General features: G+C 45.9%; 10 protein-coding genes across 10 annotated transcripts; 5 read left to right on the top strand and 5 right to left on the bottom strand.

The window, feature by feature from the left end:
- Positions 1-880: 880 nt before the first annotated feature.
- On the top strand, positions 881-2,316 carry NECHADRAFT_77183 (uncharacterized protein; the record flags this gene model as incomplete). The annotated part of the gene is made up of 3 exons (XM_003041534.1): positions 881-1,226; positions 1,280-1,423; positions 1,484-2,316. The coding sequence occupies 3 exons, from the start codon at positions 881-883 to the stop codon at positions 2,314-2,316; spliced, it is 1,323 nt and encodes a 440-aa protein (XP_003041580.1).
- Positions 2,317-2,392: 76 nt separating this feature from the next.
- Positions 2,393-3,835, bottom strand: NECHADRAFT_34942 (uncharacterized protein; the record flags this gene model as incomplete). Its single annotated transcript, XM_003041480.1, has 8 exons — positions 2,393-2,626; positions 2,690-3,032; positions 3,079-3,172; positions 3,276-3,303; positions 3,351-3,417; positions 3,464-3,505; positions 3,563-3,696; positions 3,746-3,835. The coding sequence occupies 8 exons, from the start codon at positions 3,833-3,835 to the stop codon at positions 2,393-2,395; spliced, it is 1,032 nt and encodes a 343-aa protein (XP_003041526.1).
- A 650-nt stretch (positions 3,836-4,485) lies between these two features.
- NECHADRAFT_29433 (uncharacterized protein) lies at positions 4,486-4,857 on the top strand (the record flags this gene model as incomplete). Its single annotated transcript, XM_003041533.1, has 1 exon — positions 4,486-4,857. A coding segment is annotated over one exon (372 nt), but the record flags the coding sequence as incomplete, so codon positions are not given.
- Positions 4,858-5,689: 832 nt separating this feature from the next.
- NECHADRAFT_77180 (uncharacterized protein) lies at positions 5,690-7,339 on the top strand (the record flags this gene model as incomplete). The annotated part of the gene is made up of 2 exons (XM_003041532.1): positions 5,690-5,851; positions 5,891-7,339. 2 exons carry the CDS (start codon positions 5,690-5,692, stop codon positions 7,337-7,339), a joined length of 1,611 nt encoding a protein of 536 aa, XP_003041578.1.
- A 48-nt stretch (positions 7,340-7,387) lies between these two features.
- On the bottom strand, positions 7,388-8,437 carry NECHADRAFT_77179 (uncharacterized protein; the record flags this gene model as incomplete). The annotated part of the gene is made up of 1 exon (XM_003041479.1): positions 7,388-8,437. The coding sequence occupies one exon, from the start codon at positions 8,435-8,437 to the stop codon at positions 7,388-7,390; it is 1,050 nt and encodes a 349-aa protein (XP_003041525.1).
- Positions 8,438-9,584: 1,147 nt separating this feature from the next.
- NECHADRAFT_34959 (uncharacterized protein) lies at positions 9,585-11,506 on the top strand (the record flags this gene model as incomplete). The annotated part of the gene is made up of 6 exons (XM_003041531.1): positions 9,585-9,875; positions 9,932-10,054; positions 10,136-10,288; positions 10,341-11,189; positions 11,249-11,327; positions 11,370-11,506. The coding sequence occupies 6 exons, from the start codon at positions 9,585-9,587 to the stop codon at positions 11,504-11,506; spliced, it is 1,632 nt and encodes a 543-aa protein (XP_003041577.1).
- A 101-nt stretch (positions 11,507-11,607) lies between these two features.
- On the bottom strand, positions 11,608-12,730 carry NECHADRAFT_99466 (uncharacterized protein; the record flags this gene model as incomplete). Its single annotated transcript, XM_003041478.1, has 4 exons — positions 11,608-12,224; positions 12,278-12,468; positions 12,517-12,656; positions 12,710-12,730. The coding sequence occupies 4 exons, from the start codon at positions 12,728-12,730 to the stop codon at positions 11,608-11,610; spliced, it is 969 nt and encodes a 322-aa protein (XP_003041524.1).
- Positions 12,731-17,856: 5,126 nt separating this feature from the next.
- NECHADRAFT_35001 (uncharacterized protein) lies at positions 17,857-18,771 on the bottom strand (the record flags this gene model as incomplete). Its single annotated transcript, XM_003041477.1, has 1 exon — positions 17,857-18,771. A coding segment is annotated over one exon (915 nt), but the record flags the coding sequence as incomplete, so codon positions are not given.
- Positions 18,772-19,202: 431 nt separating this feature from the next.
- On the top strand, positions 19,203-19,828 carry NECHADRAFT_77175 (uncharacterized protein; the record flags this gene model as incomplete). The annotated part of the gene is made up of 3 exons (XM_003041530.1): positions 19,203-19,282; positions 19,335-19,532; positions 19,639-19,828. 3 exons carry the CDS (start codon positions 19,203-19,205, stop codon positions 19,826-19,828), a joined length of 468 nt encoding a protein of 155 aa, XP_003041576.1.
- A 671-nt stretch (positions 19,829-20,499) lies between these two features.
- NECHADRAFT_77174 (uncharacterized protein) lies at positions 20,500-21,433 on the bottom strand (the record flags this gene model as incomplete). The annotated part of the gene is made up of 3 exons (XM_003041476.1): positions 20,500-20,687; positions 20,798-21,294; positions 21,405-21,433. 3 exons carry the CDS (start codon positions 21,431-21,433, stop codon positions 20,500-20,502), a joined length of 714 nt encoding a protein of 237 aa, XP_003041522.1.
- Between the last annotated feature and the right edge of the window lie 2,499 nt (positions 21,434-23,932).

The raw sequence follows: 23,932 nt of genomic DNA, 5'->3' as shown, positions 1-23,932 counted from the left end.
AGGTTTTAATATATAAGATAGGGGTTTTATAATAACTACTATATAATATAAGAAAATATATAAGATAATAATAAATAATAAAGCTTAGTATTAATATTAATAACTTATAGTAAAAAAAGACTCTTAAAAGTTATAATTAAAATATTTATTAATATAGCCTTAAATATATTATTAAAAGGTTTTAAATAAGGTATTATATTTACTAAGTATTATAGCCTAATATATCCCCTATTATATATTATTTTTATTTCTTATATTTTCCCTTCTTAATATATTAATTATAAGAGACTTTATTTCTATAAATATAAGGCCCTTACTTAGACCTTATTTTTATAAATATAAGGCCCTTACTTAGACCTTATTTCTATAAATATAAAGCCCTTTATATATATATAATAATTATTATACCTTAGATAAATACTTAGCCCTTAAGTTATTAATAGATTTTAGTTATTTTTAAGACCTTCTTAATCTATTACTAAGATATAATTACCCTATTATATAGTAATACCGAGATTTTTTATTAATAATAAACCTAATATGCCTGGTTTATTCCCTTAGAAAATACTAGATATTATATTACCTATTTATAGCTTATATTATATTAATATATATTCTCTTATAATTATAGAGTATAATTAATAAGGTCCTTCTTAATATAATAAAGATATAAATAACTTATATAAGGCGGTAATAATACTTAGTAATAACTCTTAGTAATAACTTAAGCTTATTCTCTTTATCTAGCTAGGGAGGACTTAGTTGATTTTATGCCGGCTATTAAGTATAAAGATAAGATACTCGCATGTAGCTAGTTATTACTCGCAGAGTTAACCACCTTTCAACTCATCCCTACTTCTAGGACCGGACCACTTCTGCCATGGCGTTCTACAAGGGAGCACTGCTCGCACTGAGCGTTTGCCAGTCTGCTATGGCTGCTGCGATTGGGCCCCGTGCTGACGATGGTTCCTCTGCGACCTACTTGAAAGACGTGTCCAAGTACGTCGACTCGATTAATCCGGAGCTTTGGCCCATCAACAAGGAGATCCACGAGAACCCTGAACTTCAGTACGAGGAGGTCAAGGCTCACAAGATCCTGACCAATTTCATGGCCGACCAGGATGGCTGGAAAGTTACCCGCTCAGCTTACAACATCAGCACCGCATTTGTCGCTGTGTATGAGGGTGATGGTAATGGGCCGGTTGTTTCCTTTAATGCCGAATACGGTAAGCAAACTGACTCCTTCGGACACACTTGGGTAGCTTACAGTCGACTATAGATGCCCTTGTTGACCTTGGGCATGCTTGTGGCCACAATCTCATCGCCATGGCCTCTGTATCTGGCGCTCTCGCAACAGCTGAGATCATGCGAAAGGAGAAGCTGGGCGGCAAGGTCGTTCTTTTTGGGACGCCCGCCGAGGAAGGTGAGCAGACATTTCAATCCGAGACGATCAAGCGTTGAGAAACTGACATTCTATCAATAGGAGGCGGCGGTAAGATCAAGTTATTGGATGCAGGTGCCTATGATGACTACAAGGTTGATGTCAGCCTCATCTCTCACCCTGGCGATGGAGGTGACACTGCTTGGATGACAACTACCGCCATCACCAGGTTTGAGATCGAGTACACTGGCAAGGAGGCTCATGCCGCCGCTTCTCCCTGGGAATGTATTAATGCCCAAGATGCCATCGTCCTTGCATACGACGGCCTAGCCATGCTACGCCAACAGACGCGCAGGGATGAGATCATCCAGGGGTACATCAAGTCTGGCGGAAGTCGCTACAACGTCATTTCGGCCAAGTCAACCGGAATGTGGGCGCTTCGAGCCAACAATGTCGACGCTCTATCCGACTTGACGGAGCGTGTGCACCAGTGTTTCAAGGGCGCTGCGGTCGCCACCGGAACAAAGCTCAACTTCACCAAGCTCCCATATGGCTACACAGAAATGAGAACAAACGACGTCCTTGCTCGCTCATACTCGACCTGGTTTGCCAAGCTCGGTGGTAAACCATTGGACGAGGAAAAGGCAAAGGCTGTTAGGGGCTCAGCCAGCACCGATCAGGGCAACATCAGCCACGAGTTTCCTTCAATCAGCGCTGGCTTCGGGATTCATTATGACAACGGCACTTCGCCAGCGACTGGGCCTCATACTCCCGAGTTTGAGATTGTGGCTAGGACCCGACGCGCGTTCAACGAATCTCTTGCGGTGGGCAAGAGTTTGGCTGGAGTCGCGTTGGATATTTTGACGGTTGATGGGTATTTGGATAAGGTCAAAGAGAACTTTAAGAAGACAGGGAAGTCTAGCCCTGGTAGCTGAGTTGGCTGGTGCCGGAAGATTTCCCGTATTACGAATAACGATCTTGTTCTTCCAGAGATAAGATATGAACGTGTGATTACTCTGGCTTTCGGCCATACACAACCCGCTGGCGGTAAAAAGGATGAAACTTGCCCGAGCGGATCTCACGACGAAGCTGGGCGCAATAGGTCGAGACCTCCTCCTTGGACCAACCGAGGACCATGTTGGCCATGAAAAGCACATAACCCTCGTAATCCTGCTCGAGAGCAGCCTGGGCAAACTGACCAATCTCCTTGATGCGAGGATCCTCGGCCCAGCCGCCGATAGGTGCCTGTATCAAGTGAGTGTTCGATCCCAATGTGATAGGAGGCTGCTGGCTAGTGGTAAAGCTTACCTTGAAGTCCCAGACCTGAACGTCGACAAAGCCGGCCTCTTCCATGCCCTTCCTCTGGAGATCTTTATCTAAGATCTCGAACGTACGGTTTAGCTTCTTGCCACCCTCGATGAAGAATTTCCCCCATTCATTAATAGCGCACGTCTCAGTAACGCTTCCATCATCACTTTCCATACGAGGAGAAGCTTCATAACTCTCAACCCAACCGCCGGGCTTGCAAACTCTAAACGCTTCCTTGAACAGGGCGGACCAGTCACTGATGCTTCCACAGAGGTAGCGCATATGTACGTAGTCGAAAGATTCTGGTTCAAATGTCCATTCTTGGGTGCAGTCCTCGATTTCGCTTCTCCTGTCAGTTGGAACTGGGGAGCTTGGAAGCTAATGCTCACAACTTCAGGTTTGCGGGAATCCAAGTGGGCTGGATTGGAGAGATGTCTGTCCCAATGACCTCGGCCTTGGGATACTGGTCGGCGAAATCACTGACTTGGTCAATCATTGGATGAGAAAGGGAAGTGGGCTTACATGGCCCATATTCCTGTGAAATAGTGAGTCCTAGCTGCTAATGAAACTGTGGTGGAGATCTTACCAGTGCCAGTTCCAATATCTATGACTTTCTAAGGCCGCGTCAGCAATATCGAGTATTGCAGGGCTAAGAACGCACTTTGATATCATTTTTTAGCGGAGCAAGGTAAAGCTTGCCGTTGAGGGAGAGGGAGAGAAGGTGATGACTGAACATGTCAGGTTGACCAGTTGCGATTAGAGCATAAAACGTACTTGATGTCCATTGACTCATTGTGGTGCTCATCATTTGGTGTCCTAAAAGTCGTTAGATGCTCAGAAGAATATGCACGAGCTGGGACCTCTTGTGCTGACCAGTACTGGGCGTTTCCTCGTTTGGAATGATAAGTCCTTCCATGGATGGTTCGGTAGTGAAGAATACTGGACGAGATTGACTCGGTAGAGCTCGCGGCGTCATCTTCTATTGCCGCATCCTCCTCAGAGGCATCCTGGCCTTTCCTTAGCCCACGAGATGAGTGCAGAGTTGGCGCAGCATACCCCAGCTCTCAAGCTCACCCAGTGCTGAGCATTGTGGAAGTCTGTAGGAACCTCAGCAGGGTTGGTGTTATCAGTAGAGGGGGGTACCATGGCGAAGTATATCTTGAATTAGATTCTGTTGGAGGAGAGGAAGATGAAAAGTCAAGCGAGCGTCGTAATGTCTAGTATTGCCGCAAGTGCGGAGTTTCGCGGTGTGGGTAGCCATTCACACCGCAGCAATCTCCACCTCGATAGCATTGCAACCTCGTTATATATCCTTGCTCGAGGGAATATGCAGCTATTTCTCTAAATACGCATTATTCTACTATGAAAGTCACAGAAGGCGGTATTTCAGTGGAGCTCTGTGTGTTGTGCCTTTGTCAGCTATAAGGTGACCACACAAAGGATGAATTAGACCTGACCATAACTAACTTGATTACCATTTTTGAGTTACTTGGACATGGCTCTAAGATTTGGATTATTGGTCATGTACCGCGCTTATTTGACCGAAAATATGTTGAGCGTTGGGACTCAAGGTTTTGGGAAAGATATAAGCCTCCACAACGCAGGATACATGAACCTTGACTTGAAAAGTATATCGAAGATTTTTCTGACATTACCTATATCAAGGCGCAGCACTTTCTCTTCCTCTGTCGTTTCTTCTCACACCTTCATCATCAAAAACTCCCATCACCAAGCTTCACCAAATTTCATCAGATCAACGCAAAATGGAATCTCCACGCAACGTGTGGCCACCTGCGCCCATCATCTACATCAATGCCTTCCCTGGAACAGGCAAGCTTACAATCGCCAAACACCTGGTCTCACTCTTCCAAACCGGGTCTGTCAAGCTTATTCACAATCATCTCCTCATCAACCCTGCCGATGCAGTCCTTGACCGTGATCAAGAAGGCTATCAGAAACTTCGCCGCAAGATCCGTCGAGCCATCTTCAAGCCGCTCATCAAAAACGAGGAAACGTACCATTGTGCGTACATTTTTACCGACTTCCAAACCGACAACGACCTTGGTATAAATACCAGCCTGGAATACATGCACTGCGCCGAGGAACGTCACTGCCAGTTCATCCCAATCACCCTTGTGTGCGAGGAGTCAGTGAACCTGAAGCGGCTGGTCTGCGATGGCCGCGAGAGTCACGGAAAGCTCGTAGATACAGAGCTTGTTCGAAACTTCCGGAGAAATTCCAACCTGTTTGGTTTTGAGGGGCATACCGAAGGCTTTACTCTAGATGTCACCTACCTTTCATCAAAGGATGCGGCCGTCAAGATAGCGCGTCACTTGGTAAAGGCCTCAATGGCGATGAGGGTGCGCGCGAACATCACCGAGACCGCTACGGAAGAGGACCATGAAGAGGATATGGTCCAGGATGAAGACGCCGTGCTTCTGGACTTTGTACAGATTTAGTTGGGGATGAAAGTGGGTGAAAGTGGGACGGATTTGGAGGGAACACCCGAGATTTGAGATGTGGCGACCGATAAAGTTGTACTGTTCGAGGGCAGCCAAGCTATGATCCCTACCCCAATGTTGTCAGTTAAGGCCTTTACTATTAGACGCCTTTGCCATGGGTTAAGTCAGGATTATCAAAGTTGAATCAAGGATTATCTGTTTGTGCAGGAAACGTGCTCTTTAAGGCAGCCTTGAGTAAGCCATGTGTCGCCCTTTCTGAACCCCCCCATCCGCCGTGTAGGGATGGGGCAGTCATTAGTACAACAAGAACGTCAAAAAATGCATCGCCGCTTTTATAGAGGCTCTAGGGGTGTGAATTATAGTGGCGGAAAAAACTGAAGACTACAGGACAGGGGTAGGCATACATATCAAACGCCACCTTTTTGATCCACGATATCTCTCCAATAGAAAGAAGGTATGCAAATAACTGCTCAAAAATGACTCAGCTGACGTTTGGACGCGACTGAAATTTCTTATCAACCTCTTCCCTTGAGCAGAAATGGACGAGGGCGCTGACTACTATCGTATTCTGGAAATAGACGACTCGGCGGATGAGGCGAATATTGAACAGAAAGTCAAAGCAAATTACAAACGCCTAGCACGGAAGCATCATCCTGACAAGAACCCAGGCGACAAAAATGCCACGACAAGGTTCCAGAAGGTATGTCATTTCTCAACCCGTGGGTTACGGGCCTGACAGCTTTCTCAGATTCAACATGCCTTTGACGTTTTATCTAATGATATAAAACGCAAACAATACAACGAGGAGAGACCTGGTGGCAAGGGGGAGGCAGCGGCCCGCGAAGGAGCCACAGAATCCGAGCAACAGCAGCGGAACCGGCAACGTCGACAACAGGAGCATCAACGTCAGCAAGAGGAAGAACAACAGCAGAGAGAGGAAGAGGCCCGACGTCAACGAGAAGAAGAACGCCAGAGAGATGAAAAACGCCGCCAAGACGAGAGGCGCCAACAAGAGGAACAACAGCGCGCCTGGGAGCGGCATGAAGCCCAGGAGGAAGCAGAAAGACAACCCGATCCTGGTGTTAGGCAGCCGGAGCATCCGAAGTCCGCAGCGCCAACGCCGATGAGTCGCTTGTTTGAGTCGATTCAGTCGAAATGGACACCGACCCTCCGGTGGTGGTTTTTCGGCTTTATTCTTGTCTGGATTGCATGGTACCTCGGTGGCAACTATACACCTGGTAGTCCCCCCAACGCACCACCTCTTCCAGCTCCCTTGGACGAGATGTTGAGGGAACTTCGGATTGGCCCAAGCCTTGCCGAAGCACAAGTCAGTTTTACTGAAAACCACAATATGCCTTACGAATTGCAACTGATGGGGCATGTTGTCGGGAGGTTGATTGAACCTCTGGGCGCCCCCTCACTTGTAGGAAAGTACTGGGACTACTCAGCTGACGCAGTCGACGGGGTCGTCGAGGTGTATATGGTCACCAATCGCTTAGTGGCGGAGGTCGAACAAAAAATTGGGGCAGTCGTGTCTCAGCTGGAGGGAATGATACCCCCTCAGCCCCCTTTCTACTACCGACTCATAGGAGCTTATACAAAAACAAGCAGTTGGAGAATGGACAAAGCGGCTCGCCAGGTGCTGATCCCAATGGCAGAATCGATTTATGAAACGCTGGACAAGGCCCTCATGATATTGAGAACGACCGAATCCAACCTCAGTATGCTACTAGGGACGCTTGACGATGTAGTCATTTCGATTGATGGCAAAAGCATCCAGGATAGATATCATGGGGAGGAAGATGGATATCCTAGGGACGAAGTAGTGGCAGTAAGGATTTGGGAACACATCTTTAGTCAGCTGTCGCCGGTCCTCTCTTACAGAAGCGCGACGGGGCCGGCTTATTTCTACGGTGACGCGAGCCAGGCCAAGGAGATAATCTTGAGTGCGGAAGTGACCATGATGGCTCTGCAGGACAGACTCTTGGTGTTTCAAAGAGCGCTGCAGGTCGCACCCTTGACTACGCTTGAAAACGCGTTGGAGCTATGCACGAGGGCGCTACGCATCGACCGGGAAGAGCTGCGAGCGAGTCAGTCTTACGCGAGTTGCAAGCAAAAGGAAAGACGAAGAGAAAGAAGGCTGGTTATGTCATTCTTAGACTCTCACAGGAGTCACAGGATAGGATGAAGTGAGGAGAATAGATAGATAATCCTTGCGTGTCTGCCATTTCTACACTCAAGCCCAGTACTTTTCCATATACTCCCGCACTCCCATGGGCCGCACTTCAGGACAAAGCTCATTGACCACGGGCTTCAAGACCATCTCATCATCGAGATCCCGTGTATAGGCGAGTTTAAACTCTGTCCACATCTGCGCCATGTAGTCGTCCGGCGCAATTTCTGATAACCTTTTCTCGAGATAAACTCGTGTCAATCGGTTCACTAGAAACTTCTTTCCTGTGACGGCTTCCGCGTGCGCGAGGAGCTCGCCCATGGTGAGGGTCTCGCCAACCATGCTCATGGATTCTTCCCATTTTGGCAACAGGAGAGATGCCACAAAGAACCGGCCTACGTCTCCCACCGTTGTCGTGGTGATCCGGGGCCAGGAGCCATCATTTTTGACAGGAAGCTCTGCGATGCCGTTGCGAAGCCCAATCAGGAAGCCGCCTGAGCCATCTGCCAAATCGCCTTGTCTCAACAGACCCTCACACGCCTCGTCTTCGCCAGGCATATAACCATATCCTGCCGACATCAGCTCGAGAGCTGTGTCATCGGCCACTTTTGAAGGGGTCGGATATATCCCATGGCCGATATAGTTCATGTATGCGCCCTGGTTGAACTTGGCACACTCAATCTCATTCTTGAACTTGAGGCATTCGTCCCACACACCCTCAAAGAACGACCGTGTGGTTTGGATGCTAGTCACTCCCTTTGGACCAAACACCCACTGCGCCGGGGCAAACCGCTTGCAGCCCTCCTTGACGGCAGCATGTAAAAGATTCTTTTGTATCTGGGCCTGAGTCCCGTCAATGGCCGAGGTGACCGAGACGACAGTGTGGGCGCCTTTCAAGGCCTGTGCCAAAGATTCGGTGGAGAGGTAATCGACTGCGCGAACCTGGGTACGTGTGCTGTCTTTGTCGATGGCGCGGAGCCAGAGGGGGACTTTTTGAGACCGAGAGAGTATGACCGCGTTCCACAATGAGTGACGTTGGGAGGATAACAGAGCAGTGACAATGGCTCGACCAAGACTGGCCGAGGTTCCACCAGCGATGGCAAGAGTAGGCATAATGCGCGTGCGTGGGGTGGTTGCTAATGAAAACAGAGGAAGGTAGTGGTCAATTTGGGCGTTATTGGACTGAGAGAACAAAGTTGGATACCGACTTTGAGGGGATCCCATCTCTTATACATTAACTGAAGCCCATTCAGATCAGTGGAGACAGCAGAGTCTGTTCTGGCTTAAGATTGGTTACCTCGTAGTTTTGACTACTAGGAACAACAGCTAGGTAGCCCTTAATTACTCAAAGTAGGCTTAAAATCTCCCCCGGAGCCTCCGCTGGTCGGGGTTCGGAGCCTCCGGACACCGGCAGATGGCCCCGTCGACAACCAAGATCAACAGGGAGTCAGCAGCCAGAGACAATGAAATAAAAGCCTGTCTTTCTCTCCACGCACGTCTATGAATTTATTGCTTCGCAAACGAAGAAAATTCATACGCGTCTGTATAAAGGTCGCGTGTAAAGGAAGGTAACTCGACTTTTTCAAGCAACAAAGCACGGAGCAAGTACCGTCTGTGCTATGAATGCAAGCTTTGGAATAGCGTCTGTTGGGGTCATGGGTACTAATCCTGAAACAGGTCATGGAGGAGGGCATGTTCTCTGCTGCCCACTGATACACACAGCCACCGGCTTCCAACACTTATCACAACAAACATGATGTACTCAACACGTCCCACGGTACTCCTGTAATTCCCCTCATCGGCCATCCCACCATCGGACTCTCAATTTCCCCGGCGCCAACAAGAGGGTGTTGACAGGGGTCAACTAGCTAAACGTGTATCTTGTTCGTGGGGTGCATGATACAGCGATTGCTTCTCCAGGAATTGCCTAATCGGGCATGCTGGCTTATCCGCAACCTCCAACTCAACTCGTTCTTGGCCGCGGAGTTGATCCTTTACAAATCAATGAACTCCTATCACTGATTGTGATCGCTAGTCTTGGCCTGTTGCTGCCTCGGCTGGTTTGATCCTTCCTCGGCTTCGATGGGAGGACCGAAGGCGACTGGGCGTCTCCTTCATCCTGTGAAGCGTTACTCGACACTATAAATGGCGGCCAAGGAACCTTCGTTATGAACCCTCTCTATCAACAAGTCCCCCAAGAGTCCCTCATCTAGACCCATCTTCCTTCATACCTGAATTTCTTCAAAAGTTCCTCGTCAAAATGACTTCTACGGATTGGAAAGCACTCATCGACGCCAAGCGAGCCCATCTTTATGCTCAGATTCGTCTTGAATGGCGCCTCCCAGACGAGATCACCAACCAAGTCCACCACACGTCCGACGCCAATGCCTTTGATCTTCTTGATAGTGCCAATTTTCTTTCCAACAAAGAGCGCGAGATTACCGAAAAGTACGATGCGTCTACGCTGATCGAGATGATGGCCACCGGGGTTATCTCGTCAGTCGAAGTCACAACTGCCTTTTGCAAGCGTGCTGCTGCCGCACAGCAACTGGTCTGCATATCCCTTAGGTGCTTAGACGTTTTGCAGGAGTGCTGATGCTATGATAGACGAATTGCTTGACAGAGATTTTCTTTGAAAAGGCCTTGGAGCGGGCAAAGGAGTGTGATGGCTTCTTAGCCAGAGAGAGGAAGCCTATGGGGCCATTTCACGGCATGCCAATCAGTGTTAAGGTGAGTAGATGCCTGGTATCCCTTTAGCTTCAGAGGTGTCTTTGACGGCTGGGGCAGCACACTGATATTCTCTAATACTAGGACATGTTGATGGTCAAAGACGAAATGGCTACTCTCGGATTTGTGTCATATCTGACCAAGCCCAAGGCTGACACCAACTCAGTCTTGGTGGACATGCTCTTGGAGGCCGGTGCAGTGCTGTACTGCAAGACCAACGTCCCTCAGACCCTCTTCGTGAGTTCTGATCTTTCTTCTCTTACGTCTGAGCATGGCTGACATCGATCAGGTGTGCGAAGGCATGAACAACGTCTTCGGTTACACATTGAACCCGCACAAGTTGAGCCTCACTCCAAGCGGAAGCAGCTCAGGAGAGGGCGCCCTAGTTGGCTTCCGAGGGTCCTTGCTCGGCGTGGGCAGCGACATTGGAGGCTCCATTCGAGCCCCGTCTTTATGTTGCGGTGCTTTCGGGTTCAAGCCGACAGCCAATCGTATTCCTTGGGGTGGTCAGCAGGCTTTGATCCCCAGAGGCTGGCCAGGAGTTACCCCCAGTCTAGGGCCGCACGCCCAGAGCGCTCAAGATTTGACCCTCTTTTGCAAGACGGTCATCCAAGGGGAGCCCTGGACTCGTGACTCGACGGCTCTTGTCAGTCCCTGGAGAGATGTTCCAAGAAAGAAGCAGCTAACTATCGGATACTGGACTGGTGATTCTGAGCTTCCTGTTTTCCCACCTGTCTCTCGAGCTTTAGATGCAGCAGCTCAGGCTCTGAAAGCGGCAGGTCACCAAGTCAAGCCCATCACAGCCCCACTACCTCTCGCTCAGGCCGCTCTGATCTTTGCAAACTCAACAAAGCTGGACAACAAGAATCAGATTATGAAAATCCTCGCAGATGGCGATGAGCAGCCGATCCAGGCACTGCTTGACATCAATGCTGCCTCGGGTACTGAACCACGAGAGTTCACGTTGGATGACCTATGGGATTTCAACCGTGACCGTGAGGAGTACCGTCACGCTTGGCATCAAGTGTGGATGCAGAGTGGGATTGATGTGTTGCTGTGCCCTGGCAGTCGCGGAACGGCTGTACCTCATGGGAAATATGGCGTGCCTTGGTATACAATGATTTGGAACCTCCTTGATGTGAGTGATTACGGTAAAGCTACCAAGAGACCTTACCCACTGTTGATTCAACTATCTAGTGTCCTGCTTCCGTTGTCCCTTTCTTGAAAGCCGGCAAGGCTGTTGACTCGCAGACAATGGAGGGTTGTAAGTTTTCCCGTTCTTCCAATCCGAGCAAATCTAACAAAAATTTCTCTCAAGATGATTCTGAAGCAGCGCATGGTGCTCCATGCAGCTTCCAAGTAGTTGGGTGGACTGGTCAGGATGAGGAAGTCTTGATGGCAACTGAAGTGATGGCTGAGGCTGTTGAGAAAATGGCTGTCACAGCATACCTTTAGGTCATGACAGGTGTCGTTATTATCAGGATGGAAGAAGAACTATTACACTCGCTTATTCACTTCATAAGATACGCTGTCTATGTCTCCTTATCCCCCCTCTCCTAAAGTCTGCTCACCAATTCTCTTTCCCTCTCAATAAACCAGTCCACTGTCGTTGAAATACCCTCTTGTAACGAAACCTTGGGCCTCCAACCGAGAACTGTCTCCGCGAGTGTCGTGTCTGGCTTTCTGTTGATGGGGTCATCCTCTCGTGCTGGGAGGAGGTTGATCGGTACGGAGTTGCGTTGTCCCAGTTTTGAAGCAACGACTTGGGCGATCGTCTCTGCAATCTCGCTAATTTCGATCTCGCAATCGCTTCCGATGTTGACGGGGCTTGAGTAGTCGCTATTCATTAGCGCTTCTAACCCTTCCACGCAGTCCTTGGCGTATTGGAAGCATCGGGTAGAATGTCCGTCTCCAAAAATGGTCATGGGCTCTCCCTTCAATGCTGACATGATAAAGTTGGGGACTGCACGGCCGTCATCCTCGCTCATAAATGGTCCGTACGCGTTGAAGATTCGGGCGATCCGAACCTCGAGTCCGTGTTCAAGATGGTAGCCGTATGCCAGGGCCTCCATAACTCTCTTGCCCTCGTCGTAGCAGGCGCGGGGGCCAAAACAATTCACGTTCCCTCGGTAGTCTTCTGATTGGCATGAGATCTGAGAATCACCATAAACCTCTGATAAGTGGTGTTAGCAAATGGTAGAGGTTGCGCAGTTGGTGAGGTAGTACCTGAGGTGCTGGTGAGTAGTATCCGAGCATTGTGCTTGACTGCATAATCCAGGACATTCGTCGCGCCATTGAAGCAGGTCTGTAGAATATCGATTGGGCGCGTCTCGAAGTGTACCGGGCTTGCAGGGCACGCGAGATGGTAGATCTGGTCGACCCCAGCTATGGAGGGGAGAGGATCCCTCACGTCCGATCTGCACATGTTAGAATGCTGGAGGCGGTAGGGAGATGGATTTGCGCACTGGATGTATCGTAGCTTCTTGTTGCCTCTTAGATCATCAAAATTGCTGCGCGAGCCCGTCCATAATGAATCAATGACTACTACTTCGTGATTGTGGTCGAGAAGAAGTTGCACCAGGTTGCGGCCGAGGAAGCCGGCTCCCTTTTCCTGCCGTTAGTGCACTATATCATGGGGAATGCGGTAAGCATACTTACACCAGTAACGAGAATCACCATTTTTGCAGTTGATTGAATGGGCAGAGAATAATGAGTAAAGTTGTGTAGTCAGTATTAGCAAACCTGGGACAGGTCTATTTAAGAGGCCGCGGCCTCACTACCAAGATCCCATCCACAGACATCATACATCATCGGATCCGAGCATCACTGCGCCATGTACCTGCCTTGACGACATGTCTGCGGTCATTATTGGGTCAAGGCTGAGACATCAGCTTTCAGCTGCCCGCGGATTCGTCCCAAATCAGGGCCAGCCAAGACATGCCGTGTTCACTTCGGGCACCACTGACGTCAGAGCTAGTATGTCGATCCTCCAAATGAGGTAAGGGGCATTCCGGTTGGGACGCGAAGCTTTAGCGATTGGCGGTGGCGGCACGGTCAGAGAACAGGGCTTTGGTGGTGCGTTGCTAGTATTGAGCTGAGGAATAGACGATGTGGACTGTTGTTGATGTGTCAGGTGGTTTTAAATCCTTCGAATATGGACTCGTTCCCAAATATTGAGTGTAACGTGCGAGTTCTCGGTTCGCTTAACTTTGATGTGTTGTACAACATGGGCTGCCACAGTCTGATAGGTTGATACGGGTAATGATTCATGGATCTCACCCGCTAGGAGCAAATAAGATTAGCAAATTGAAGTATATCGACTTGAGTGAGCAATGCAAATAACTTGTATTTCTGATTGAGACATGGAGCATTACTCGAATTATCTCCCTAACATCTAGGGATCAACGCTTTGTTTTCCTGTAAAAAAGGCCCCTGCTATTACCGATTGATATCTTGGGTGGTGACTCGGTATCTGAAATGCCCTAAGACTACGGCTTACCCTATAGCTACATGGAAGTTGAAACCGAAATTTAAAATACCGACGTGCCGTATGCGACCGGGAAGGTCTGGAAAGTGGTGCACTTGCTCTCTGCATGAAACAGATCTCTTAAACAATCACATGATATCCCTGCATGGCTTGGAACTTCGGCCCTGTCGTCTAATTTCTTCAAACTCCGTGCAGTGCAACTCCTAGCAGTAGCATGCTTTACTAGCATTCCCTGAGTCGTCTTCCTCTAAATAAGTCCCTTGAGAGGACGCAGAAGTTTCTATTACGTTTACTTACATTGACAGGACTCATGGCTCCCAACCCCTCTTCATTATCGTCAAAGAGGTTATTATTGACATAGCTCATAGGGTTTTGTGGCACATGGCGCAGGTGGGAGCAGCTGATGTCTTGAGGCCGACTCTAAGCCTCATTGTGCAACCGCATAGTAAGCCTGACTGCTCCCTGAATCCTTATGCAAGACTTTGCAAAGCCTAGAGCAATTGGAGGACTGGGGATGACTGCCTCACTACATACTGTGGACTGCACTTGTAGTAAGCGGAGAGTCTTTCTTCCGCATTGCTGTCGATCATAAAGGTGCAAGAGAAGCCCGACGCGCGAGATACTAGGTAGAAAAGCTATTGAGAAAAGTCACATCTGCCCCTTCCCCATATTCTGAACTTACCTATTTTGAACTATGTCTTTCTTGGGTTCATTTCGCGCTCGAACTTGCACGAGAATGGCAGGTAGCTAGGTTATCGCAGTGTGGAGAGACAAGGCGGAGGCTGACCTGGCTGCTGACAGGATTACAAGTCATGCAGGTGGCGCCCAGTCGGAATGCTCTAACTAGGCATATGAGATCTCGGCACGTCCCGCGCACAAGGATTACGGCAGTTGAAAACTACCGCGAGATGTCGATCCTGTTGAACACGCGACACTGACCTGCCCGGATCCCCGCTTACGACGGATGACAGGATTTTTCAGCTGGGGCGATCAGTGGACAGCCCTGGCTGGAAGGAGGGAGCAACTGACGAGATATTGGTACCAAAAGTCCATTGCTGCCCATCCTCATCAAGTGAGTAGTTTCACGAATTAACGGGAAAAGGCGCATCCGAGACGAGTATGGCGATGCTGGGTTGAATGATTGGCTCTCTTGGCTGAGCTGAGCACCTAGAAGCCCGAAATTGGGGTCTGCGTAGTACAAAGGATGGAGGAGAGGTAGGCCAATGATGGAATATTTGAAAGGGTAGAGGGGGCGAGTGCGGGCTAGAAGAAACTCCCTCGCAGTGATCACCAAGATTTGATTCGACCCCTTGCAGTCAGCATTATGATCGGCACGAACAGGTCTTTACTAGGAATAAACAGTCTCAAGCGCAATATTCTACCTGTTATAGAAATTCCTATAAGCCGAGTGAAACAAATTAGGCTACGAAGCAGCTGGGCACAGTAAAGACGTGAATTATAAAAGGGCAGACCGACGACACGATCTTTTTCCATCAACAGCAGCAACAATCACAGCAGAAACAAACCATTAACCACCTTACAAAGATTTTATACCTCTCCTTCTTCAACATGAAGTTCTCCCTCGCAACCATTACGGCTCTCGTGGCTGCCTCTGCCCCTGCCGCCATGGCTGACGGTTGGGAGTGCAACGGCTCTTGGGGAGATGGCGGCCTGAAGCGCCTTTCCTTCAAGTTCCAGGGATACTGTGAGGATCGATACGGCCAGCTGCCATTCGAGGCAAGGGTCTCACTGTCCACAACTGGCAGTGCTGGAAGAGAGATGATGGCTGGTGGCAGGCTGATCTGAGCACTACTGCTGGGTAAGTGTAGGCCAGTTGAGGAAAACAAATACGGTTCACTGACGTGTAATTTTAGACTCGCCTGGCAGGTCAACAACGCCATTGAGCAGGTTACGGGCTCTTGGCGCGGTTGCTGGCCAAACCAGTAAATGGCGATCCTCTTGGCTACCTTTCTTGGGCTTGGACGATATTTGTCCCAAGACAACGACTTACATTAGGGTTTACCTTGGAGGGGGTAAACATTCGCTATGGGCTAGTTATACATGGCATTCTTGTATTTAAACTACTCGTATGAGTCTAACGATAGCAATAATACAACTCTACAATCATGACTATCCTTTCTCTACGAATGCTTTATTTCATGGCACGACAAAGCTTTCTGACCTAAGCATGCAGACATTACGTCCTAAGACACTCATTAGAGGTTGGAGGCGGCGGGACATGGCCAAAACAATCGCGAGACTTCTTGTCGTGCAGGATCAAGTCTCCCTGGGGTTGACTTCCTACCCATCTGAGAGGGGGCAAGATAGTATAGCACATACATTACTTCATACTGTTGAAAGAATATCCTAACTCAAAGAGAAAAAATAAGTAGAAGATTATATAATGTTAAATGTTAACTATAATAAAAGAAGAATATAATAATAAGGCCGTGGTAAAGCAATAAAAGGGATAAAATGCAAGAAGCAGAGGCCGAGGTTGGGTGTTCTTTTATTCCTTTGATGTTGAAGAACGGGGTGCCACGTGATCTAGCACGTGGTCAACAAGACTCCTTCCTTCTACTTCCCTGCGCAGCTCAGCCCTCGACTCTCTGGCATCACCATCCCATCCATACCAAAACATTCCAGGCATTCATCTCTATCAAGGGCAACCCAAGAAATCGACGACGTAATCAGCTACCGAAAGCTCCGCCTCGCTGACTCACATCCGACGGGACAAGATGGTGATGGGCAGCGACACAATCATGTACTAGGAGCCGACAGGAACTTCGCACCCGGTGAAAGAAAACCCCGAAACAGGCGCTCATGAACCCGACACAAGCTGGCTTTTCGTCGCCATCAGTGGCGCCCGTCGCGAACAATGTCAACGCGCAGAATGGCCCGTCTCTTCCGCTCCACGCGCAGAATGGTTCGTCTACTACCGTGCACGCTCAGGATGGGCCGTCTACTACGGTTCAAACTCCCCCAACAACTCCTCTGGTATTATCCCAGATCCAATGCCGCAAACGTTGTCCTTTGCCGAGATCCAGGCCTTGAAACACACCCTGACGAGTATTCAAAATCTTCTCTCCAGCGGCAATCCATACTCGAACGTCTGCATCAGAACGACCTCCGCATACCTCACAAGGATGATGCGAGGAGATCTCCGAACTTGTGCACAGAACGGTTGGAAGCTTGGGAATGGGCTCGACTTGGAACACGCCGAGTCCTGGAAGTGCATCCATGACACTCTTTGTGACCTGCAAAGCGTACACGGTGGGCAGACTGAATTCGGTATCCAACATGTTGGCGGGCGCGAGAATACGGGGGTCAGTAGGCTTGCCTACCAGACTGTCGACGATTACTACAAGGAAGCTCAGAATGACGCCAATTAAACGTGAGAGTCTTGGGATTTGAGGTGGGCTACTCCCTGCCACGATGGCAGGCTCTATAATGTACCTAACTGGAGGCTGGTTATAGCTCACCGAGATAGCAACTTGCGCCACCCCTTCTTATCTGAATGCTTTAACTCCAGCTGTTCCATGTTTTTGGCCTCTATTTCCGCCTGCATGACTCTTTCTGCACGTTTTATAGCCTCCCAAGCCTCCAAGAACCGTGATGATTCGCTGACTACCTCGATCTGGATGTCGATCAAGTAGTATTTGGACGATTTGTGTACCATTGGTTGTGCATCGACTCGGATTCTGTGATAGTCGAGCAAGATATGCTGTCCACATAGCTTAGGCCGAAATAAAGGCTGCATCTGTTCAAATGCCGGTGTAATCCCTTTCTCCTCGCCTTCTAGAGTTACCGACATGGGCAGCTCCACTGCGTGAAACGCAACCTTTAGTCCTGGGGCTGAGCCTAGTATCACCAGAAGTCGCTCCTTGTCGTCACGTCTAAACACTATTCCTAGCGAGGCTTGGCCAGCTGCCTTGTTGAGTCGGTATGTGGTAGTCCATTTCCGCGAGAGCCATGCACGCGGTGATGCTCTGGATGAAGTAACAGCTTCAACCTCGCCAGGTACGCTTCCGGGTGAGGATAAGATTCTTGTTACTCCATATACGGTCGGATCAGGGCCTTTGCGTAGTTGTAGAACGTGAGTTGGAAACACCCCCTCAACTGGAGATGGCTGGGCATCTTGCCGGACGTATATAGAGCGAAGGTTGCCTCGCTCATTGACCTGGGCAAACTGACCAACTCGAACACGTGCGTACTGTTCATCACCATCTGAAACCTTCCGTAGGTAGAGTGCTAAGAAGCTATTGTTCTCATAATCCTTTGGGGAAGGACAGTCGATGGCAGCGACAAAGATATCGCCGTCTTGTCGAGTGAGGTGAAGATCAATGCGAAGACCTCGGTTGGACATTGAGTATGGAGTTCTCGGCTCCCAGTCTTCGTAAGGGACGACAGAGTTGGAATATTTAAAGTTGGTGGGCGATTTGGCGAGGAGACCGTGATGTGCATCCGCAGGGGCATCGCGGTCTGTCCAGGCAAAGATTGACTGGTCGTCGGATTGCTTCATGATTTCTTCTTGTAGTCGGAGAAACGCTCTATCTCCTTCTCCGTATAGCATCGGCATGTTAACGTTGAAAAGCCCCATGAGAGAGTAAGCGACATCCTCGGGTCGCGTCGTCTCACGTGAGGCTGCCCAAGACATTCTCTTTGCGACGCTTGCCGAATGGATCGGACGGATGTTTATCAAGATATCTTCGTCTATGCCCGTGATAGATGATAGAATGTGACTCAAGGTTCTCTTTTCCCCGATGCGAACCCAGTTCTCACCATAGAAGATGAGATCTTTGGGAGCTACTAGCTCTTGCAGTGTCCATCCTCTCGTGAACCATCGACTGCCGGTAAACTCAGAGTCAAGCGTGGTCATGTCGAAATCTCCAGGGCAGTCTGTTAGGTATGCATAGCATCTTTCGGCCTTGCTATACCATTCAAACATGGAGTTGATCGCCTCTGATAGCTCGGCGCTGCTGCGCTTGTCGATGCAACAGTTGTCGGCCCAAGCATACTCGTAGCTGTCGGCGATTGCTTGCCGACAAGTATACTCAACCTTGTGATATGAACTCTTTTGTTTGGCGGTATTGTTAATCACGTCTGTGTAGATGACCTCGTCGTCGGTCCAGGTATGAGACAAAATGGCGTAGGGAGGAACATTGTTGGGGCTGAAATCGACCATCTCCAGGCCCCGAGGGGAGTCGACAGAGGCGACTTTGATTAAACGCATGATGATCATAGCTGAAGGCGCGAGTTGAATGTGAGTATTAGCTTGTGAGTCTTATAAGCGAGTCCATATTGTACCTTGCAGAGTCGCACTTGTTTCAGGTGGAGTGATCGAGGCTGGGGCATTCCTTGTCTTCGGTTGTACCACGCTATGAAATTGAGACAAACTCGGGTGCCAAGTCTTTAAAATATGGAACTCGGCCCCTCGTGCCGTGTCCGATGCCAATCGGAGATCAGGAGATGTGCTGCGCCGCATCCTTTGGGGGCTACAATGGGAAGATTGCCTCGGCTGCTGCAGGGGGTTGGATCACCTCACTGTAACCGGGCGAACTCAGGTGCCAAGAAATAGTGGTGTCTCATGCCTTATAAGGCAGTTACCGTTGTTATACCCGGGCTAATTTGGTCTCTTGACCTACTCATTTATTGTGATCGAAAATGGCCTCAACCGCGACAACTACAACGACTTCTGGCATTGGACCAGCGAAAACGGTGCCCGCAGATCTGATTCAGACAGAGTATGCTCCGCTCACCTGCCCCCTGAAGCGCAGTCGGCTAAAAAATGCACAGGGCCAACACCGTCTCGGTGCCTGTACAATTTCCCAATCAGGTGGCACCAGAAAACGAACTGAAGATCAATGATGTCCCGGCTCCTCAAATGGTGACGCCCCTTAGCCGACTGGGAGAGAGGCCGGAGTTTATCGATTGTCCGTTCTGCAAGAAACGGACCGAAACGACTATTTCGAAAGAAGGAAGTGATACTCAGTGGTAAGAATGACGACGAATATTGACAAGACAAGTGACTAAGAGCTGTTTAAAGTCTCCTGTCAGTCCTTTGCTGCCTAGTCTGCATCTGCCTGGCTTGTCTTCCCAGTATTGCCGGATGGGCCGAAGATATCCACCACAGTTGTTCCAACTGTAAGAGGAGGGTTGCAACTAAGCTCCACAGCGGCAAAACTAAAGTGTATGCTTCTGATCCGGCGGTTCAGGTGCCTAGCAACTACGCACCAACACAAGCAATGACAATGCCTGAAGCTTCTACGGAGCAAAAACTCTCATCATAGGATTGCTGAAGGGATTAGGAAAAGGACAACTAATATCTCAGAGGCATGATGATGAGAAGATCCACATGAGGCGAGATTCTGAGGATGATTTACTAATTCTTTGTAATTGTTGAAGGCCGGCCCTGGAGGGATAACGGAGCCAGAAGACCGAGGGTGAAGGGAGGCATACTGATATAAACTCAACTTGTAATGCATATTCGAGAAGCTGCACTTTAATGGTTCGTCAGAGTTCTCACTGTTTCTCAAGTATGACCAGGAGTGATTCGGGTGTTGGCTACGAGTTGCTTGAAATGTCGAAATACGCAGTGGATCAGCTTGGCTGAGGGAAAGACTACAATCGCAAAGCGAGCTAGTACATCAAGCCCCATAGCGCTTGGTAGATACAAGGGATGTGTTTTACGATAATCTGCCCAGTTTCCTTCTGTCCAGCCTCGTTCAAACCTCCAGTCCTAAGTATTCGCCTGAGTTGATTGGGCTATGTGCTGGTGCTCGATGATGTGGTCCCCAGAGAACTTCTCCACAAGCTTTCGCATCTCCTCGATCAAGCTACGCCATTTTTATCATTGAGTATTTGGGGGGAGGAAATGGAAGTGGAAAAATACGCACAGCCTTCTGAAGAGTGGTTGGTCCGGGTAAAGAGCCGAGTCGTGGATGATTACGCGACTACAACTTCAAGTCAGCAAAACCAGGGAGATAGGTCGACGGGGAAGAGATAGCACCAACGTGGAATAGAGGGCGTTTCTGTCTTCCCAGTCCTCTCTGGGCTCAGATTCCGGAATTCTTTCTTTATAACTCTCAAGACATTCCTTTGCCCAGCCCATGCAGTGTTCCGGCAGCAGGCGCAGGGTTGCAAGCTCATCTAAGTTGCTGTCGTTAGCCGCTGGGGATCAATAAGGAGAGAAAGGTGGTAATTTGGAGTCAGTTGAACAATGGAAGTCAGCAAGAAAAGCCAAAATGTGCATCGCTTACACTCATTATGACCCCAAAACGCCGATGCATCAAACATTAGCGGATCATCAGATCCCTCTCGAGTAGAGACGTTTCCGAGCCATAAGTCTCCGTGGAGAAGGACGGGCGTGATGCTTCTCCCACCTGTCTCCAGAGGTCGAAGCAGTCTCGGGATGACCTTGTCAAGGAATGGGCCTGAGAGCTGCTGTAGCTCTTCACTCGGTCCTCTCGCTTCCTCCTCAAGTTTCAGCACGTGCCGCATCTCTTCAGCATAGAATTCTTCCCACGTGTCAGTCCAAGTGTTTTTCTGCTCAAGCGTCCCGTTGTATGTAGGCTTGTGGAAGCCGAATTTGCCAGTAGGATTCTTATCGATGCTGCGGGTATGGAGTCGAGCTACCGCCTCGGGGAAGTGTGAGATAGAAGGCAACCCGGCCCTCGATGGGTTAACTGAGTCCGAAGATCGTGGGATAGAAGGGTTGCTTTCGGAAAGACGATGGAAAGTGAAGAGAATGAAATAACTATCAGAATTCCGCAGTTTTCCACAGGCGACTGGTGTGGGAGAAAACTCAGGAATTATATTATTGATTAGCTTCCATTATGTTCAAAGATGATATGTGCGCTAACTAACAAATTTAGCAATTCGCCGAGATATCGCATTTAAGCTCTAATTAAGCCTATACTCCTTAGCTACTACTTAAACCTTTATATCTTTATGACTAAAACCTTCCTCCTCGATATCATAGCTATGCTATGAGCTAGGCGGGGAAATATAGTAGAAATACTCTAACTAAGTAGGGACCAAAAGGACTAAATATCGCCTATATTAGTCTAGGAACTAAATATTAAAAATATTAGTCTTACCTTAGATTAAACTTAGAGAATATTAATCTAAGGATTAATTATAAATATATAGAATATACTTATTATATTTTCTTATATAATAGCTACCTTAGTTATTAATATAACTTAGTTATATTTAATATCTTAAGTATATTATTAGATATAATTTATATTACCTTTTAAGGTTATATAATATAATTTAATATTAATATAAATTAATATAATTAATTTATCTCTTAAGAAATATCCTCTTATTATATATTAATAGCTCTTATTTATTAAATTACTTATATTACTTTAAATAATATTAAAAATAATAATTACTTAAATTACTCTTAGTAATAATTATTAATAGGTTTTACTTATTAATTACCCCTTTATTATACTTACCTTAATTAATATTAAAAATAAGGATATAAATAATATAGAAAATTCTAATAATAAAGAAATTAAATAGCTCTAAGCTTAGATTATTATTATAAGTATTAAAATAAATAAACTTTATAAACTTATTAAAAGAATTAATTAGGTTTAATATACTTAGAATACCTAATACTTAAATAATATTTAGGACCTTATTAATATAATTATTATTATTATGCGAGGTAAAGATATAAGAGAAATCTTAAAGTTAGACCCCTTAGAGAAATTTAATAAAATTACCTATAAGTTATTTATATTCTTTATATAGCTCTATATATTTATAATATATTACTTAATATAATTTATTATAATATTTAATAAGGTTTAATATATTATTAGATAGCTTATTAAATATATTATTATTTAATTTAAATTTATTATAAAAGAATATCTTATTAAGCTATTTATTAAACTCTTATAATAGATTATAAACCTTTATTTAAGCTTTAAAGTCTTTAAAGCTATATTTTAATAAGCTTTTAAAATAATAAATAAAAAGGCCTAAGCTAAAAGAGAGATTAAAATATTCTATTAGATTAGATTTATATCTAAGTATAAAATAAAATACCTTTAGTTTACCTTAAAGCTTAATTAAGACTAAAAACCTTTAATATCCTTTTTTTTTAATAGACTTAAGAAAGAGATATAAATTAAATTTTATAAAGAAGATTAACTTAATAACCTTATTAATTATATTAGCTAAGTAATTAAAATTAATAATTAATAGTTCTTATAAAAAAAGCTATAAAACCCTTATAATAAGGGAGACTCTTAGAGACCTTAATTTAATATTAATTAAGGCTATATATAATAAATTAATATCTCTTATAGAACTTATATAAGATTAATAAAACTTAAGATAATTTAATAAGGAACCTAAGATATTAAATATTATTATTATTATAAGAAAAGCTATAAAGTAAATAAATATAAAAAGAAATAATAAGATATCTAAAAAAGATAATATAAGCCTAAATAGCAATAAATATTTCTTAAAGATAAAAAATAAATAAAATTTATATAAATTAATAATAAATTATAAATAGCTCTTTATATAACTAAGATACTTAATATAACCTAGACTAAGTATAATAATATTAATCTAAAACTAAGAGAAGTTATTATGCGTTATAACTAAGTATACCTTACTAAGGAATAATTTAAATATAATAGCTATCCCTAGCTAAAACTATAATATATTATAATAAAACCCCTAAGGATAAAATAGCTCTACCTTATAGATAGGTTAGGATAAAAGCTATTATTAGAATTAATTAATAGGCCTAATAGAGACCTTAGTATTAAGATTATCGCGGTTACCTAATAAGATAAGAATATTAAAGCTAAGACTAATTTATTATTATTAATAGCTTAATAATAAGCTAATTTTAATAAAGCTATTATAAGAGGATTTAATTATAAGGATTAAGTTATTAACTATATATATAATATTAATATACCCTTTATTATTTATAAAAGGGATTATTAATAAGATAAGCTTACTTAATATAATAAGATATTCTACCTATAATATAAGATTAAAGTATCTTAAGAGTATAATATAATATATAAATAAAGGGAAACCTTATAATACCTTAACTAATATTATAATAACCTAAATTATAGCGCTAGAACTAAGGCCTAATAATAACTTATTATAGCCTAAATCTATAATAAATAAAATAAAAAAAGGGATAATAATTTAAGTATAATCTTTAAAGTCTTTAAAGCCTAAGGGGTTAATAATTTAATTATTTCTTTAACCGGCATTAATATCTATAGCTAAATATTAAGCTTTAAAATTATAATTTCTAGGTTAAAGGGAATAAGATTAGCTCTTTTATATAACATCTAGTATTTTCTAAGGGAATAAACTAGGCATACTAGGTTTAT

Source organism: Fusarium vanettenii (genome assembly GCF_000151355.1).
Source record: "Fusarium vanettenii 77-13-4 chromosome 3 genomic scaffold NECHAsca_44_chr3_2_0, whole genome shotgun sequence".
Taxonomy (NCBI): Eukaryota; Fungi; Ascomycota; class Sordariomycetes; order Hypocreales; family Nectriaceae; genus Fusarium; species Fusarium vanettenii.
The sequence above is the reverse complement of the archived record's forward strand: the minus strand, read 5'-3'. Positions and strand labels throughout refer to the sequence as shown.